This window comes from Calidris pugnax, unplaced genomic scaffold (genome assembly GCF_001431845.1).
Source record: "Calidris pugnax isolate Ruff unplaced genomic scaffold, ASM143184v1 scaffold14, whole genome shotgun sequence".
NCBI lineage: Eukaryota > Metazoa > Chordata > Aves > Charadriiformes > Scolopacidae > Calidris > Calidris pugnax.
The window spans coordinates 14,284,778-14,303,834 of NW_015090793.1; the positions used below are offsets into that span (position 1 = coordinate 14,284,778).

The window sequence follows — 19,057 nt, forward strand, 5'->3', positions numbered from 1 at the left end:
AAATACGGATCTTGACAGTGGCTGAAACCGATAAACAACTGTTAGTGTTTGCACGTCAGTCATCTCTTGTGTCCCACACAGGTCACATCGAATGCAAAATGACAGGGCTCAGCCCACAGCGTGTGTCCTGCTGGAATCCAGGAACTGGTCTGCTCTCGTTCTTTTTCCATAATGCAAAAATTTGGGGAGGAAAAGGTGATTTCTTCTTCTTCTTCATAAGGGTTCTGCAAAACCAAGTAAATAGAATTAATTAATTAAGAGTTGCTCTCGTGATACCTAGTCTGAAGCTAATACTCTTAAGGATGGATTTGATTTTCTGGGATGTGTAGTGCTGTCTGACCAGATAGCACTTCACAAGTCTAATTGTCTCCTGAAGAAAGACACTGCATTGATTATCCTTTTATATTAAACTTCTTGGAAAAATTAACTTATATTTTTGTTAATCTGTATTGTTCCCAGTTATTTCACACTCATGCTGTTGGGTTTTAACTGCATATGGTTGCTTCACTTCTCATGCCTTAATCTGGGCTTCCTTTAGCTGTGGTATCCTGCAGTTCTCCAGATCAGCATCTCCTCCCCTTTAAACCCAGGAGGATATGTTTTCTGTAGCTTTCCATCAAACTCCTCAGTGCTCTGAGGCCTCTATAAAAGAGATATCAGTTTAGGAAGCTTCCCTGCCCCTTGTCCCTCTACTGGATCCGTGTGATCTTATCCTGCAGGTCTGTAGGTACAAAGTTTGGTTTTGGACCACAGTCTCTGTGCCATCAGAGATGCACGCATAGAGGCTGGTACGGCCAAGCTTGTCATTGATGCTAGCTGAGCTCCTACCTTCCAAGGGGGCATCTGTGGAGACCACCCTGCTCCAGGTGGGCATTGCTATGCCAGGCTGTGGGCTTGGCCAGTGCAGAGAGGGATGCATCTTTTTGACCATCCGTTTTGCTCAGAGCTCACACTTGTTGCTCCTGGACCTCTTTGAGCTGAATACACTCACTTTTATTTGCAAGATGTTGGGTGCAGATCCACAGCCTGCTTTTGTTTTGTTTTGCTTTTTTTTAAAAAAAAAAATAAACAAAAAGACAAAAAAACCTACCCCAAACCCAACCAAAAACCCCCACAAAGCCCACTTTGTAAAAATTGGAAATGGATTTCTGGAAATTAATAATAGGCTTGTTTGTTTTTTAAGTAAACCTCTTAAAACCAGCAGAGTACTCATTGTACATTTATTTTCATTGTTTAGGAAGTGTTAATGTATCTGTGTAATGGTTTTGGGTTTTTTGCCATCTTCAGTGACTGCAGAGCAATTGTTTTGTTTTGTTTTTATAAAAAGCAATTTAAAAGTGCATCAGAGAACCTGGCAAATCATGATTGCCTGGGCAAGCCAGGAAATTTTTCTCTTGAGAGTGAGCAGAGCTGATTTACTGATTTTGCCCATAATGAGATTTGGGACTCCAGTGCTGCCAGCAGCGAGGGCAGTCCGGAGGCATCTGGGGCAGGAGGAGACCACACCTGCTGGTCTGCAGGGTCTGAAGTCTTCATCCATGCCTGCACAGAAAGTATCCACTGGGATTATTCTTGGTTTCATGCTGCTGAACAACCGCTCATTATAGCATCACTTTTCCATCTTCTGCAAAATATTTCACCAGGATTCTGTTATGAGTTGGAAAAGTCAGCAAATTCAGTGTTGAAATTGTTGGGACAATCTGTTGTGCATATAGAAGAGTGGACATTTAATCTTGAGGAATTCCATTTTTTTGGCCCACTTCTCTGTTGTGTGAAGTCCATGGAGTTGCACATCTAGATATACTTAATTGCATCTGCTTGCTGCAGGTTAAAAAGGAATTCTGTTGGTAGCAAAATAATAAAAATGTTTAAAATTGGAAACTCTTGATACCATTTGAAACCTGTCAGGCTTTGATTTTCATGGAAATGCTGCATTAATTCTGTGGTGAGTTGGTGGAAGCATTCTTGGTGCTACAACAGGACTTTTGTTTGCACATCAGTGACCACATTGCACCTAATTTTGGCCAAGCAAAAAGCAGGAGGCACCGGCAGATTCCTCTTTGATGAAGCTAGAGGTGCTTCTGTAGGGTGGTGGGATGGGGGGCCCCTGGTACAACTTCCTTGGGTCTCTTCTGGGACCCGCTGGTCAGTGCCCCTTGCCAGCTTCCCCACCACCGTGGCTCTGGCAGCAGTAGGTGTGTGCTGAGGAGCCCTCTCTCCCCCCGCCCCGAGGTGGGTAGTGGCAGCATATACTTGATTGCACGTTAAGATTAATGGGTATTTATTTTAACAACCATTCCGTTTCAGTAGCTTTTAATGAGTCCTTTGATAGCAAGTTCCTTAATTAACAAGGCAGCCTTTCAGCGTTTCCTTTCCCTAATTGTTAACATATTTGCTATTTTCAAACAAATGCGCTACCGTGAGCAGTGCTGGCTCCTTAGCCTCCATGCTGACCTTCCCCGTGGTGACTGCCTGTATTCCTGGGAACCTGGAGACTTCAATCTGCTGCCCAAGGATGAAATACAGATGAAAAGGGATGATTTCACGGCTGATCTCCTGAAGCGTGATTAATATGGTGGGGTCCATGGGTAGTAACCCACGGAGATACGTTCTAGTAGGTGCCCCTTGGCTGTATTCTTTGGGCCAGCTTCAGAGGTTTGGCTTTGCCCTTTCACTTGCCACAAGAAACCTCGCTGGATGTCGTAGCCATTGTGCCCAGAGGAAGCCTTGGTGGTACAGGGAGAGCAGCATCACCTTGAGAGGTGTTGTGGAAACCTCAGCTGCTAAGAGTTTAGATCAAAGGCCTTGGACAAAGGAATTCGTCACCAGAAATACATTTACAAACTGATTAGAGCCTCAAATGAAAGCCCGTGGCTTTTTATATGATAATACTCTCGGAATTGCTTTATTTCACTGACTGTTGGACCAAGCTGGACCTTGGTGGGGGTGGCTGGGCAGGTACATGGGTGTCTTGGCTGTTGAGCTCTGTCAGCTTTCACCCATGACCCTCATTCTCCCTGATGCAAATCCAGTTCACTTCTAATGAGGTTTGCAAAGGTCTTGAATAAACAAGTGATACTATAGAAGTATTCCTGGAATTGCTTCATGAGATTTTAAGCTTTTCATTTTTCTTTAAGTTGGTAAATGAGCTAATGGTGACTTTAAAGTGTTTGCTTTCCCCCTTCTCTGCAGACAGCTCAGATGGTGGTTGTGTTCCTCATCCTTTGCCTTCCTCTCAAAATCTCATCTTGCAGTTTAGGTAAATTGCTCCTGAGCTGAAGGGACCACAGCGTTCAGACAGGTAAAGCATTTCTGAAATACAGGCAGGGACCAAGCTGGTTTGGAGCTGCACTGGGGAGCAGGATAACCCTGCCATTTCTTGGGGCGCTGGCACAGGGAGAGCCTTTGGGAGTGCCACCGGTTCCGCCACGCGCTCGCAAAAATCAGGGTAATTAGCACAAGATCTGAGCCATCCCAGTTGAGCACAGCGGCTCCTGTGAACCGCGGGGTTTTCTAGGAGCAGTGATGTCTAGGGATGACATCTTGGAGGCATCCAGCTCAGTTTCCATGCCAAGGCACATGTCCTGACACCGTTGCCATGGGTGGTGCAGTTAATGATTTCAGGAGGGAGGTGAGACTGGTGGAAAACATGTCCATCACAGGCTCAGCTCTGCGTGTTGGTGAGCCAGGCGGGCACCCCGGGGCGAGCAGAGACTCTTCCTCCCAGCACTGTGGGAAAGCTGAAAAATGAGCTGGGTGCTGGGGGGTGTAAATAACACTATGAAGTCAACCTCAGTGGTAAATAAATGCCAAAGAACGAAGACAGGCATGTTGTATTCTGAGGATGTACTTGATATCTGCCAGCGTGCAACCGTCCCGAGTGTGAATACGAACAGCCTTCTTCACTTGCAGCAGCAGCTTATTAGTAGTGATATATCATTGTCCTGTGCTGGTTTTTCTCCTCTCAACAACAGCTGCTTATCAAGCAGATATTGCACTGTATTTCTGGGGAAATAGTCTAAAATTTATGTTCCTAGGTCTTTGCTGATCTTAGAAGGATCGGCTGTAAGTGGTCATCTATTGTGCTGGGTGTAGGAATGAGGCAGAAAAGGTTTAGGTTCAGTCTTATTTATAAGGCTATGTTCAGTCTTATTTATAAGAGTGAAAAACATAAATTCTGGAAGGGTTTTAAATCTTTGTGCCCAGGGAGTGAGATGCTGGTCATCCCTGGTGGTACCTTCTTTTCTCTAGCCAGGCATTTAGCCCAATGATTTAAACCCCTTTGGCATCTCCAAGCCCTCTAATAGTAAATGTAAAGAAAAATAGATTAATACTTAAAAGGCTGAAAAAGTGCCGGTGTATGCTTTTGTCTTTCATCCAGTAATATTGGATCTAAACTGTCAGGCAACTGTATGTTCTTAAATCTAAGATGAAAGACTGAGTCTCCTTTAAAGCAGTATGTTTTTTTGGTATTTAAACTCTTAAGTACAGTGGAAACAAAAAGTTGGGTTCTCAGCTGACATGAGAAGACTCAGCTTCAGAGTTTTCAAAGAGGCAATGCACGTTTGCACCTGAAAAAAGTTTTTGTCCTGGCTACATCCTGTGTGAAAAAGGAAGGAGGAGGCAAGGCTGAGCCAGAAGTTGCTCCTGGTCTTGTCAGTTGGATCCCCTCTACCATCTCTGCAACAAGCCGTGGTAGAATATACTTGCAAAGAATGTCCTAAAGTGACACATGTTGCTTTCACGGCAAAGACTGAGCAGAGTTGTTGTGCTGTCAGGGCCTGATGATTAAATTACTTTTTCCATCCCGTCTTCCTCGCGTTCAGCTTATTAACTTGACATTTCATCTCAATTATTTGCTCTTCTTCACGCCCTCCTGGTGTTGCTTGTCATTCACTCTTTCTTCGGGCAAGTCTGGCTGGCCAAAGGAATGCGTGCACTGGGGCAGGCCTGTTTGTTGCGGCTGTTACAGGTGTAGGTAACCCTTTAGGTACCTCCACACATGCTGATCTGACCCTTGCCATGCAAAAAGGTTTTTCCTCTTATCTTTTTTTCAATGGGGCAGAAAACTTTCCAGAGGTTTTTCCTTGTGACTTCACCTGCGGTTGAGCATTTGCAAGGCTTCGCCAAGGGTTGCAACCCTCTGTGCAAACTCCTGCTGATGTGTAAGCATGAGCTACTAATTGAAATTCTCTCATATTCTTCCAAGAAGGGTAAGGAGCCCTGTCCCCTGTGTCCAAGCATGCTGGGGGTGGTGGTGTCGCAGGGCACGGCTGCAGAGCTTTGCTTTCTCATCCTCTGCTTCCATCTGGGTGTTCTGCTCAGTAACATATCAAAACTACTCGGTCATAGTAAAAACTCAACTGTCTGCTGGAAGTAATGAAGAAAAATCAGAGTCGGGTATCAGCATGCTTCCCACTGCCATCAGGGATGAGGAAATGGCATGAGCAGTGTTTTAAATAACCAAATGTGTCAGAGGAGCACTCGTAAATGATGAAAAGCAAAACAGGGGCTCTGCTAAACTTTATGGTTGCCATCCTTCATTTTAATTTTAGTGAAGGTGTTTGTTTGGAGGTGAGTAATGAACACTCCTGAAGCCTGGGAACAGCAGTGAACAGCGGAGAATGAAGTACTCTGCCTCTTAATGCATGAGTCTGCTCTTTTTTTTTTTTTTTTTTTTTTTTTTTTATCTCTGCTGAGCAGGTAAAAAAGGGTGCAGACCTTGTTGTTACTCTTCCCAGCATGGAGTTATGCAGACTATCATGTCTGGACATGTAACGGGAGGTGAAAGAGCAGCTGATAGGGAGTGTGTGGTGGCCTTGAGGCTGAGTAAATATCCAGGGAGACGCTGAGCATAACTGCATCTCTGCAGTCCTTCACAGAAGCACAATGAGCCTTCCCACCATGCGGGGCTTAACGCTAATAACCAGTTAAAAGCAGTAGGGAAGAGTGGTATACTGTGTTCCAGCTGGTAGCGGCAACAAGACCCATCACTGGAGGGTGCATGAATGAGGTGCTAACCCCGCTCATGGGGTTAGCAGGACCCCGTTAGAAGGGCATCTTTGTCCATGGCATGACTGTGGTTTTTTTGTTTCCCTTTATTTTTTGTGTTTTTTTTTTTTTTTTTTTTTTTTTTTTTTGTTTAAAAAAAAATGATTTTTTTCCCTCCTACTGAAGATGAATATGGTCTGAAGATCCAAAACAACTTTGCAAAGCTGGTAAGAACCCTTCCCAGCACATGCATCAAACATTTGCTCATCTCTCCATGCCAGGGTAATGAAACTTGTGATACTTAGTTTGAAACACCACGTAAACCCTCACTTTAATCCTAGTTTAAATACAATTTTTAAAGTGCTTGTAAAAATCTGTGAGATGTCGTAAGCCACTCCTTGTTTGCAAGAAAGCGTGTTGAAGTCTTTTGTGTGCATTTGAAAGCATAATCTCCTGCTGAAGCTCTTTTCATGGTAGCATGATTATCCAGAAATATTATCATGGGATTACACATGCAGACATCACGATCGTCCTGTGCAGTGGGTTTGTGCGAGTCTGTGCTCTTGTGCCAAATGATTTCCCCGTTTTTGTTGGTTTAATATGGGTTGCCGACCTTTGCAAATCTTATCTGGCAAGTCTTATCTATCCAAATCTTATCTGCCACAAATTTTGCATGGCACACAGCAATACTTGAGGAATGGAGGAAATCTTTTGAGCATTTGGCAATAAGGGAGAAATTTGGATAGGTTGGAAAGAAAAAAAAAATATTCCCAAATGTTTAGTGCCCCTAAACGATGCTTGGTTTTAGTTCATGGAGAGCATGGCACCTGTAACCTCTGAGACTTGCTGCTGTGATGCAAAATAAGTTAAATAAGAATAAAGGAAACCATAGCTTTATAAGCATTGTATGTGAGATGGTCTGAGTTTGTTCAATGGCGTTATGGGTGCTTCGATTTTCCTTTTACGCTTCTGGTCAGTCAAATGGATTTTCTGAAGGACTTGGCTAAATGCAGAGTGTGCTCCCTGCTTGCTCCTGAGCCTGGTCTTCCCAAGGCAGAGCATCTGTGGACCTGTGGGACAGGCCAGCCAATGCCAGGGTGGAAACATTTGTGTTACTCTCAGAAAGGTTGTCTTCTTCTCTGTCCCCTATTGGTGTCTCAAGAGGATCAGGAATTTGTAGGTCTTTGTGGACTATCTCAGGTTTTCATGTCTGTGCGGATCAGTTTCCCTTGCTTCTGATGGTGGCTTTGCTGGTAGCTGATGCTTTGGCCAGGTCAGGGCATGGGAGCTTGAGCTCAGTGACCTTCTTATGACCTTTCTTAGGAAATGGAGGTTTCTGAGCACCCATATCCCTTTCAGCTGGGCTGCCTCTCCTATCCCATGGCCCATCCCTAACCCCACGATCATCCTTTTCCTTAACACTGCTCTTTTTTGAACATCCGAAGTCCTTGGAGGCATCCTGTGCTTCTGACTTGACAGTTCAGTTCTGTCAACGCAGGGCTTCATCCATAAATTGACAATTAGCTGTTTCAAATTCAACAGTTCAAAAATGTAAGCATGCTAATTAAATCATCTGTCGTGATTACTCTTCTGTTTTGCAGTTTTCTTGATCAGAAAATATAAGGCATAATATCTAGGGTAACTCTTGCTATGAACTGTTCACATGATTTATAGCTTGAGATCTCAGTTGTTCCTCAAAAGTAAAATGTAACTGCTTAGTTCAGAGAAAATGTGTTAAAAATAAATATTTACTGTCAACATTCTCCATTTCCTTACTACCTGAAACTCATAAGAGGTTATGCTTTCATTATAGATATGAGCATTTCAAGGGATTTATGTAGTTTCTCTCTGCACGGCAGCCTTGGCTGAGGCTGCCTCCTTTTACACCCCCTGTTTAATCGCCATGGATTAAGGGTGGCTCAGGAGAAGATAAGTGTTGATAACCCCATTCCCTGTGGTACGAGCAGCCACAGGATGCGTCCGGGCGCTTGAGGTCATTCCCCACCACCCAGCCCTGGGAACCAATCCTATTTGTGTAACTACATCTGACTTCTTCAGTCACCTCTGTGCCTTAACATTTCTTTCTCCTCGGTCCCCATTGGCATCTGGAAAGTGCTGCATGGTACTGGAAGTAGACTGAAGAGCATCAATGGGCTGGAGACACTGTTGTCACGGTGTGGTCCCAGCTCTCTGCTCCCTGATAGCCAAGGCTAAACCTTGAACTATGAGACTGTGCTCCTGGAAAGGAATTTTGAAATTCCTGTCCTGGAATATATATGGACACTGATTTAAGTGAAGGCTGGAGTTTTGAATTGTCATCAGCACTATTTTGACCTATCAACAAGATTACTTTAGGCAATCTATGTAGGATGTCAGATAAAATATGGCATGTCTTGCCCGCGTTATGATGCCATAATAAGAGATGCTTAGAGCTTTAAACACCCCAAGGTTCTCTTGGATTTGAGCTGCTTCCAGGCAGTCTGCACCTGACAAGTACTAATCTCTTTAAAGGCAGTGGTTGCGAGATTGAGCACTACGTGAAAGTCCTGCTATGGGACATAGTAGGTTGGACTGGCAGGTCCTGGGCTAAAGAATTTCCTCTTTCGTGTTGCACTTGATGGCCTTAATACATCTCCCTTTTCTCTTGCAGGGGAAGGTGGCACAGACGGCTTGCATGTCAGCGTGCAAACACCTCTCCACCTCGCTGATGCAGCTGCTGCTGGAAGCTGAAGTGCGGCAGCTGACGCTGGGCGCCTTGCAGCAGTTCAACCTGGATGTGGAGGAGTGTGAACGTAAGATGCAAAATCATCTCGTTTTCCATGTCTTGCTTTGCCCGTTTGCATGTCAGGACCCACGCCAGGGCTTTTAGTGATGCCAAGTATTTGGGACTGGTGAACGCCTGGAGAGCTCTCTGGGGCTGTCCATGATGACATTTGGCAATATCTTCAGGACAGAAGAAGCCCAGCTAATTCTAAAATATCAAAGCTTTACTATTCTTCTTTTCTCTTTAATTCTGCCTTGATGCTTTCCAGACCATCCCTGCTTTTTGAGATGGAGTATTTTAAAAATAGGAGGGATTAGAGCGGGTAAAACATGAGGAGGGCTAACAAAAAAATCAGTTTACTTATGACTGTTTCTGAAAACAATAACTGGCTTATGTTCTTAAGAAGTTCTGGTCCTCTCCTGACCTCAGCTGTTTGTCTTCTCTATCTGCTGCAGGGAGTTTTTTCTCAAATTGAACCCTTTTTGCAAACTTACTATTATGGAAAAGAGATGTCTTGTGACAAAATAACTACATCTATTCAGAGCTGTGTGTGGAGAGTCACGGTGCCAGCACCACGGCTTTGCTTTCAACCCTGCTCATTTTGGTTCATCTAACTTACACCTGAATTAGCTCCAAAATCCTAAGGTTTCCCTCAAGTTGCTTGTTATCCTGCTCAACAGAAGGGATAGAAAAATATAGCACAAATTGACAAAATACTTTTTTTTTTCTTTCTATTTTTATAGTTTAAGCTAAAACAGGGTGAGCACACTTCTATACAGGAGCCTCTCTTCTTTATGATGGGGATAGATGTGTTATTGGGATTAATGTTGGGGTGGATTAGCAACCGTAGCAGAGCTTAATAAGAGAGTTCAGGCAATCTTTTCATTCCAGAAAGGATAAAGTATTTTGGGGAAGTTTTTTTCCCAAATACCCACTTATTTTGGATTTCTTGGTTGATGAGAAGATTGGGATGTGTCTTGTTTAGAAAACGATAAACCTGCAGAATCTTCTGAAATGCAATTTGATGTGATGTGGCTGCCACTAAAGCCACAGCAAAATAGTCCCTGGCCTCAGTGTGAGTGGTGTCGGAGCCTAAATAGCTGTGAGTTTCCTTTTCCTATCTCAGATAACTCAATAAAATCAGTTGTGTTGGTTTCATCATTTCTGGCACTTACGCTATCAAAAGACATTCTTCTACCCTTTACGAAACATTCTGCTGATTGTTTTAATTCAACTGCACCCACCGATATTTTTTAACTTTTTAATGTACTTTTGCTAATTCCCAGCGCTCTCAGCTGAGTAGCCTGGGAGAAGGATCCCTGCTTAATGAATCATGTCTAACATTTGCAGCTACATCGTATGTCGTAATGCAAGCAATACCTTATTTTTCTCTCAGAAGTGCCTTCAGCCCTAAAGTCTGGCTAATTTGTGTCCCACCAGTGTGTCAAGGCTGTACCGGTAGCAGCTGTGTTCCCAGTCAGCGTCCACAGAGGGACAGACGATGTCGCTGAGAATAATAGGAAGGATTTGTCATTAATAATAGTTTCCTTCATTTTCTTTTGGCTGCAAACAGACTTGTAACACTGCAGTTTTTCATCCCATTGGTAACATGGGTCACTAAGCTGCATCTCTTCCCTAAAAGCCCTCAATGCTAAACAAAACAAATGACATTTAATATTGGGTTTAAAAGCACAATTCCTTAAATTCCAATTGTTTTGTGAGATACAACCAGGAGCACTCAGACATTCAAGAGCAGGTGACGCCAACCTGAGCAGCAGGGCAGGTGACCCACTCCGCCCAGCCCAAGGTGCCATCACGGGCAGGGAAATGGAGATGGATGCCAGTGCTGTAACCTTCCTATCCATCACTGTCAACCCCAAGAAGGGTAAACCCAGACAAAGTCTTTTTCTTCCTATTCGGCAGCAAAAATTTGTTCCCTTGTCCCTGTGGGATTGTCTGGTGGCTTTGCTGACACCAGGGATAATTTTAGTTCTGTTTTTGAGAAGCAGTGCATGCCTGAAGATTTTAAAGTCAGGCAAAAACAATCCCGAGAGTGAACTTGTTTCAATTTGCAAGGGTTTTGTTTGGTTGGGTTTTTTTTATCTTTTACCTGAAAGTGCAGGTGCAAATCTCAGCATCCTCATTATACCAATTGCATATTTGACTTTATGCTTCTGCCTCCAGACCTCCAAGTGTTACCTAGTTTAGCAGGTTTATCATGTCCTTATCAAATTAAAATAGGACTTTATAGCTGTTCGGAGCACTTCCAGTGAGTTCTGTGATGTGAGAACAGGGCTTCAGAGTTCAGTCCTGGAGTTTATTAGGCTTTTGTTTAAGTCTTTTGTGAATGCCAAAGATAGAAGCTGGTTAAGAGAGTGATGAGGCAAATTAATGGAAGGACTTAGTTGTTTATTAAGCATGGTTTGAAGGTGGGGTAGATAATTTGCTTTATATCAGAGTAGATATAATGCACATTACAACAAAATGTGTTTATATACACAATGTGTAACAATTGTAGAGATGAAAGAGACGACAGTTTAGGCTTAAAAAAAGACACCAGTAAATTAATTCTCCAGACTTGTGGGTTCATAAAATATTCCTGATTTATAAACAATTTCCTGTCCTATCAGCATAAAAAGGGAATGGCTGCATGAGGCTGAGGTTTCACGCCAGGCGTGTGCAAGTCCGATGGTGCTCGGGAGAAGCACAAGGTTGTGGTGGGATCCCTTACCTGCACTATAAATGCTCCCTCCCTTGAAACGTGCTTGTTTTGCATGTTCAAAGTACTGAATATACAGTTTATTAATTTTATGACCTTCAAAAAGAAAGCTTTTGAAGGACTGAGGAGAAATAGTAAATTAAATAACTGTTAAGAACCAAATCTTGCATGTGTCTTACGAATAGTCCCTTATACGTCAGCAGCATTTTTGGTGTGAAAGAAGCAAGAAAGAGTAGAGCTTCAAGGTTGTAAAAATCCTATTAGTCTGGCTGTGATGTGAGAAACCTGGGAAAAATGTGAGCTATTTTCCTGTGGCATTATCCCCCTGGTGAAACTGCAGTGCTGGATCCTCTGGCTGGACAAAAGCCCTCAAGGAGACGTAGGGCACGGGTCCTGCATGTCAAGGTGGATGTCCTCTTCTTTTCTCAGCAAAAAAACTGCTTCCCAAGATTTGGAAGGTTAGAGGTTTGAAAGTCTTTTGGTGCAGCTTTACAGTGATGTGTGTGCATGGAGGCACGGCTGACATCCTGGGAAGGGCAAAAGTCATTTTTAAAATGTCTCTTGCAGGCCAGGTATTAGTTCTAATTCTTGTTCTTATTGCTTGGTTTTACATAGCTCTTTTTTTATGCAGTCAAGAGAGATTCTCTCACCTCTTTATTTAAACCTGGAATGAAATAAGGCATAGAGGTTAAACGAATTGCCCAGAAAGACACAGTAGGACACGTCTAATTATGTCTCAATTTAGGAGTGAGTTCTGGCTCCAGCCCAACAAGCCAACTTGAAAAGAGAAAAAAAAAAACAAAAAACCAACTCTGGTGAGGAAAAATAAATACCTAACACAAATGTTTCTGTGAACCTGTAAATAGAGGAGGTGATGCTTTTTTCAGAACGGGAATTTGCTTTTTAAAATGGGTTTGCTGTCTTCCAGAATACGTCTGTAACCCACGATTTAACAGCACACACAATGTGCATTTTGTAATTGCTTTGTGCCTTGTAATCCAGTTCCCTGCTCTGCTCTTTTTTGGGTCTCCTGGTGCTGGTATATATATTTTTTTTTCCATATCTCTTATACCTCAAAGTTAGTGGGAATCAAATGCAACAACCCTGATGTGGAGATTACAACCGAAAAAGCAAAAAGAAAACGGGCTGTTCTTGCTCCTACAAAAGTGTTTCCCATCTACGTAACCAGTTCCAGCAGTGGTTGAGGCAGATTGTTTTTACAATACTTAGATCATAAAATAAGCAGTTCCATAATCTCTAAAGTCTTTTAACTGCTGCTTTATGAGAAATTAAAAGTGCCGTAAAAATTATATTTAAAATTTCATTCAACTCCCAATTTTTGGTCAGCCCACTCCTGGGGGCAGGCAGTAAGAAACACAGATGTCTCTGCTGGTTTGAGGAATCCTCCAGCCCAACGTGCAAGCGTGCCAAAATGTGCCGATACGGGTCCCGGTGCAGCCATTCACCACCTCCTTCTTGGCCGCGTTATCTGGCTCTGAGGACTTTCTCACGCGGAAATCCCATTATTGGTGTGAGACACCAGGGTTTGCCCAGCACGCCAGAGGACTCCTCTCCCTCCAGCGCGGGCTGTTTGCACCATGCAAACCACTGCCTGATGTTCCTCCAACCTGCAACCCAGCAGGGATTAGCACGCGCGGCACTAGAGGTGAGCGCTGCGTTTTTGAGGACAAACTCCCTGATTTTAGGTTATTGCACTGTGTGCTTGCTGGTATCAATCCTGCTGCAACGCACCAGCAAAAACTCGTATTTTTGGGGAGGAAAGGGGACGTTGCAATGAGGCGAGGGAAAGGTTTGAGCAGACTTTTTTTTTTTTTTTAAATTTTATTAGTGGCTCACAGCATCAGTCAAGTGCCTCTCCATGCCACTCAGATGTATGGTTAAAAAGTAAAGATACAGGTTTAAAAGAAATTAAAGCTACAGATCCTCCTGAGACACAGGGCTCATGCTTAGGGTTGTGTTTCTGCAGCTGGTGGTGGTTCTGTGCTGGCTAAGTTGGTGGCAGCCATTTGTGTGTGAGCTCCTTCCCCATGGTGAGAGTAAGGGAGGAGGACCTGTAGTAGCTCATGATGAAGGGCAAAGCTACATTGTGTGTGCCCTGGGTTGTGATGGTGTGAAAGGACTGTGGCTGTCGTTAGATGGCTGGTAGGAACTCCTCATGCTGCAATATGGGGGTTGTAGAAGTTGCAGGCTGGGATGACGGTGGTTAATGATAGTACATGGATGGCAGAAGAAGCTGATGGAGGAGCAAGGAAGAGGCACACCAGGTAGTGGGTTAGTTTGCCACTTGCCTTGCAGTGCCTGAAGGCAGTGTCCTCTAAGCCAGGGGTTTCCAACCTTGGTTTCAGAGCCAAGCCTCGCTGGGAAAATTGGCCATCTTCCCCCTGTGCTGGCTTCAGTGCCTGCCGTGCCCCGGGGCACTCGCTGCAGCACAGCTCCTTCACCTCTGGCTGGACTGCCCTTCCTCTGCCTCCTGCTGCTGGGAGGTCTGAGACAAAGCCTCACAGACTCCACAGCTTGATCTGGGGATGATCTGCTGCATGGCAAGGCTGCTTTTCTTCCCCGCAGCATGATTTTTCTTGCCCAAATTGCATGCAGCTCATTGTAGCACTTGATAACGCTTTGTTGTGTGTGTCAGGAGTAAACACAGCTCCTTCCTTTGAGTTTCCTCCATAGGACTGTCCTGGGGTCATGCATTGGTACTGCATCCTGGAACATCACAACCTGGAGTGGGGCTGAGCAGCAAGAAAAAAACAATTCTGGCAAAAGGGTGCTAGGCTTCGAGAGTGTGTGGCTGTATTTAGGGTACAGGCACATGAAGGAGCTGAATCATGGATTTTGGCAGCTTAGAAAGCTGCTACCAGTTGATTAAAGTGCCACTGGTGTCTAGACTGTCCTAAGGTTGAGTACAGTTTGCATGAGCTGCCTGCATGGATGGCTTGAAAGAACATCTTTATGTTGCAGAGCAAGCAGATCCGGCTGCCCATACAAGCACGTAGTTCAGCTCGTGCCTGTGAGCTTGCAGACCCTCTGATGGTCAGTGCTTTGCCCAGGTCTGCCTGTTGCTCATAAACCAGTGACCTGCACTTTTCCCTCAGAGAGCGAAAGAAATGGATCGCTTCCTTCCCACCTCTTCACCTGTCAAAACTCAGCCCTCATTAGGAACCAAAAGTTTGTATTTTCCTGCTGTTAAAATGGAGTGGGTTGATTTGTATTGACGGCAGAGCTGCCTTCCAAGCACTGCTGTATGTGCTTTCTGAAATGGGAAGGGTAAATTGTTGGTGTGCCAAGTGACAGAGGGCATGGAAGTGGAAGCCTCTGGTCCACAGCTCTGCCACTTTCCTACACTTAGATTTATCCTCCCTTATTTCTCTCTGAATTTGTTCCCCTTGGCATATCATTAATTAATTTAGAGCTTCCTTCATTTCCCTCAGCTGACCTTTCTTAGAGGTTGCAAAGTACTCACAGCAGCAAAGGATGTGATGCCTGGTGAATTGGTGCGTGTAAATATGCACAGAGGAGAAGCACATGACTCCCCATCAGTGAGCTATCAAAAACGTGTCCTTTTTGTTTAGATGCTGATAGGATGTGTTTGGACAACACTGTCTACTTTAGCATAGTACTTAAGTGGTCTTTGCAAGTCTGACTTGGGCAAATCTTGGCAGTTTGCATGATGTCAAAAGAAATTAACTTCTCTCCCTTTTACATTGCCTCTAAACTAAGACCTTCTGTTTGCCTCTGCCATCTCTAACCATCATCTGGTTTTTGCCTTATATTTGCAAAATATTATGTCCCATAATCTATCACCTGATCTCCTTCACTGTTGTAGTGTTAGTGTTTCTCTTTCTGTTTTCATTCTCCTGTCTCCTTTGTAAACCTCTTGCTAAGTGTTATCTCAGCCTCTGTCTGCTTGTCTTCAACTTCTGCTGTCTGCTACAACATTTTAGATATCCTCCATCTCCAACACCTTCCTGTGTTCTCCTTTGTTACTAGGGTACCCGCTGATACTTATTTACCCGTTTTTCTATTCTTTTGCAAGTCTGAGAAGAAGCCTCTGTCCACATCTGATTTTGTTTAAACAAATTTAACAGTGCACAGTTCCTCAGCCCTGCACCCCCTTTCCCTTTCCCACCCATCATGGACACACGCTAATGGTGAGATGTGCACATTCCACTTTTCCTAGTATTAGTATTTTAGTGGAGATGAGACCTTCACATGTCCTGTGAGACATCCACTGTACATCCTGGGTTTTGGGTCTGGTAGCCTGCATAGATCTGTAACTTGATTCTGTAGACCCTTCCTACAAATTGTCAGGGACCAAATTTCTTGGCATACATCTTGTAGAACTCATTCTGAAGAGCTTCCTTTTCTTCTACTTGGAAATACCTAGTGGTCCATCAGTGAGGACTTTCTCCCTGGGGCTGTGGATGCTTCTCAGCCCTGTCTGCAGACAATCATGGCCCCAGGGTCCATTCATCCCTACGCAATAACAGGACCCCAGGCTCATCTTTGTTTCATAAAGGAACAAATGACAGAGAGAGGTAGAAATTTTTATGTAATCTGATTCAATTTTTTATATTTTGGATAACTCCTGCCTCTCCCTCAGCTCTCTAGAATTCCCCAGATGGGGATGAGCTTTGGTAATTTTGCCTTTAATAGGGAACAGCTTCAAAGCAGAGCTGTGTGGGAATGGTGTGGGTGAAGTATAAACTTAATATGAAAATTGAGATCTTCTCTCTGTCCCTCTTGCCTCAATTCCAACCCATCATTTCTTACCTTTTTTCTTTTGTGAGCTTCTCCAAAGTCCACACAAAGATTTCTTCTTCAGCTCAGGTATCATCAAGGTGTCATTTTGTGCCTCTGGGTAAGGTGCAAGAGGCCCCACTGCTTGGCTTTTCTAAGATAGTCTTCCAAGGGTTTGTCTAAGACAGATGACTTTGAGACCTGTGTTCTTCATTGAGGAATGCTAAGATGGCTGTTTCCCCAAATACAAGATCTTGTTCGTGACTGATGAGCAAGATTAAGCAGATTGTCCAGGTTCTCCTCACCAGGAGCTGCTGTAACCTCAATCCCACAGGTCTGCCATCATAAATTCTGGTGGTATCATGTAATTCAGAGAAAATCTTAGCCTCAAAATCATGTTTTTGAGGAATGAAGTCGCCAGCTGTGTTTATTTGAACCTTACAATACATGTAAGACTCTGTCCCTCTGTGCGTAGCCGTGTAGAGTATACAAAAAGAGATTCCCCTGTTCTGTATAATTAATTTACAGTGGATGTCTCTTTTCTGGTGTACGTTTGAACTCTTTATTCTTTGTTCATTGTGAAGGGCTTAACGGTTCCTGTTCCTTGATTCTTTCATTGGTGAAATGTTTTGGAAGAGAGGTTAGAGTCCCCCTGTGACCTGCCCTGGGTGGCCCAAGCCTGTAGACCTTGCAAAGACATTACTTTTTTGGCCTGAACACAAGTCTCTCAAACCTTTAGCCTGGCTAAATGCTTTGTACAAACAGCCGCATACTGATCTGCTCTATTCTCTTGTGATTTTCTGCTCAAGGGGCTGTACTGTAGGTGGCTTGCTATGTTTGCCACTTGCCTTGGTAGTGGAGACAGTACAATAAATGAATCCGACAGTACTGAGGCCAGCACTGTGCTTGGTTGTTCCGAGAAAATTATCCTGAAATCTGGTTGAAGAGATTAAAACCAAGAAGAACTGGCTGTGTCTTTCCTCTAAAGCTCTGTTCTCCTCTTTGTTTCTTTTTTTCTTTAAGACTTTGTTCATTCCTCCTTCAAAATGGGTTTGTGGCATTGGTATGTAAAATGTGACCTACGATTACAGAAGGTACGGCTATTTTTATAACAACCATGGGGTGAAGCATTGCATTCATTCTTCTTCAGGCTCCTTACAGCCAAGTGCTGTAGCAGCTTTCTTCTGGCATCTGAGCTGTATTCTCGCTCTCGTTTCTTCCGTAATACAAATAATATGATCTCACACGCCATTTCACTTCTTGAATGTCAATTGCATTGTTAATGCAATAAAGCCTGCAATCTGTTGTATTGATGAGAATTACTGTTCAAGCAAATGTTGGTTCAATGTGCTACCGTTGTTGTGCTGTGCAGTGTTACAGCGCGGTGTCACTCTGTAACTCACTCACAGCCTTCCTCTCATATGGTTCCTTAGTAAGAGATGGTTAAAGGTGAGCTCCTAACTAGCAACCATGTCTTGGGATGAAATCTGTCTTGGGTTGCTCATGAGAAGATGACAGTAGTGATAAATTCACGAGTCTTGTGAAAACATTCAAGAGCCAGTCACAGGCATTTTCTCATGAGAATTTGAAATTCATGGTTTTGGGAAGATCCTAAATTTCACAACTCCATCTGTGCTTCCAAATAGATATCTAGCAGCTGCAAAGCCCTTAAATCAAAAATAGAAATTTTCTTTCATTGCAGTCCTTTCAGGGTTTCTGCTTTCCAGTGTTTCTCCAAATATAATTAGTAACATGATGTGACCCCATCTTTAGAGGATAGGACATAGCCGTTCAGCCAGTTGGGTACCTCAACCTGCGACATTGAGCTGCCCAGGGCAGTTTCAACCCTCGAGAGGATGCTCAAACACTGTTTCTGGTGTCTCAAAGTTTTTAGCTTCTCAGGTACGTGCTTTTCCAAAGTGGGGGTGTTTTAGTATTGACGTGGCTTTTTGGATAATTTTTCCATATGAGACAGTGGGGTGTACAGTGAATGTGTAAAGATGATTTATGCCTTGCAGATCAGTCAGAAAGCTTGTGTTAGTCTTCCTTTGTGTGTGTATGCTGGCACAGGCAAGCTACAGTCAAAATTTATAGCAAATGTACATTAAAATGCCTTTACAGCTAGAATTAATTAAAAAGGTTTTTGAGGGTTAAATATAAATTCTCTTTGTACTATTTGCAATCCGAATATTGCAGTGTTGGTCAGTGAAGCTGGCTGGCTGGAAGATGAGCAGGTCCTATCTCTGTCCAGTCCCGTCCTGTGCAAACGTGGCAAAATCCATAGGCACAATGATGGATGGTTTCTCCTGGATTTGATTTATGTTTTTCCTATCCAAAATCTAAATATGAAGAGTCATATACATACTTTCTATTTTTATTTTTTATTATTCATTTCTAGTAGTAACGTTGGATAAAAATAATGGTTTTACAGCCATGTTTGCTATTGTTCTGCAGGAGTTGTCACTTGAGTGATCACTGCAAAGATCAGTGATTGTTTCAATCTTAGAGCTCTTCTGACATCTGAAAATATTAAAAGGCAAAGCCATGGAAGTCTTAAAACTGGCCACTGTGCCCCTGGAGGTACCTGTGTCTGTACTGAAGGATGTTCTCTATTTCAAGATTTTAATGGAAGATGGAGCAAGAAAGCTGACAAATAACCCCTCTTTGGTTTCCAGAAATAAGGCAGTTGAGGAATAGGGCCGAGTCCCAGTGTCTAATTCATTAGTCTGTCCTAGTTAGAGCCGTGGGGACTGCTCAAGTGACTGGGCTGCTATAGGAATTCCTTCAAAATAGGACTGTGATGATTTGTTTTCTTTCTTGTG

At 43.5% G+C, this 19,057-nt stretch overlaps 1 protein-coding gene across 10 annotated transcripts in view; it reads left to right on the top strand.

Annotated features, from left to right (window-relative positions):
* The window catches only part of EXOC6B (exocyst complex component 6B), a 311,137-nt gene that overhangs the window by 217,672 nt on the left and 74,408 nt on the right, over positions 1-19,057 (top strand). For all 10 annotated transcript variants that reach the window (XR_001411259.1, XM_014936006.1, XM_014936007.1 and 7 more), the window contains one exon: positions 8,642-8,783. Coding sequence is in view for 9 of the 10 variants with exons in the window: in XM_014936006.1 (XP_014791492.1) it covers positions 8,642-8,783 (142 nt within the window). In the remaining variant the exon portion in view is untranslated. The remainder of the gene's footprint in view (positions 1-8,641; positions 8,784-19,057) is intronic.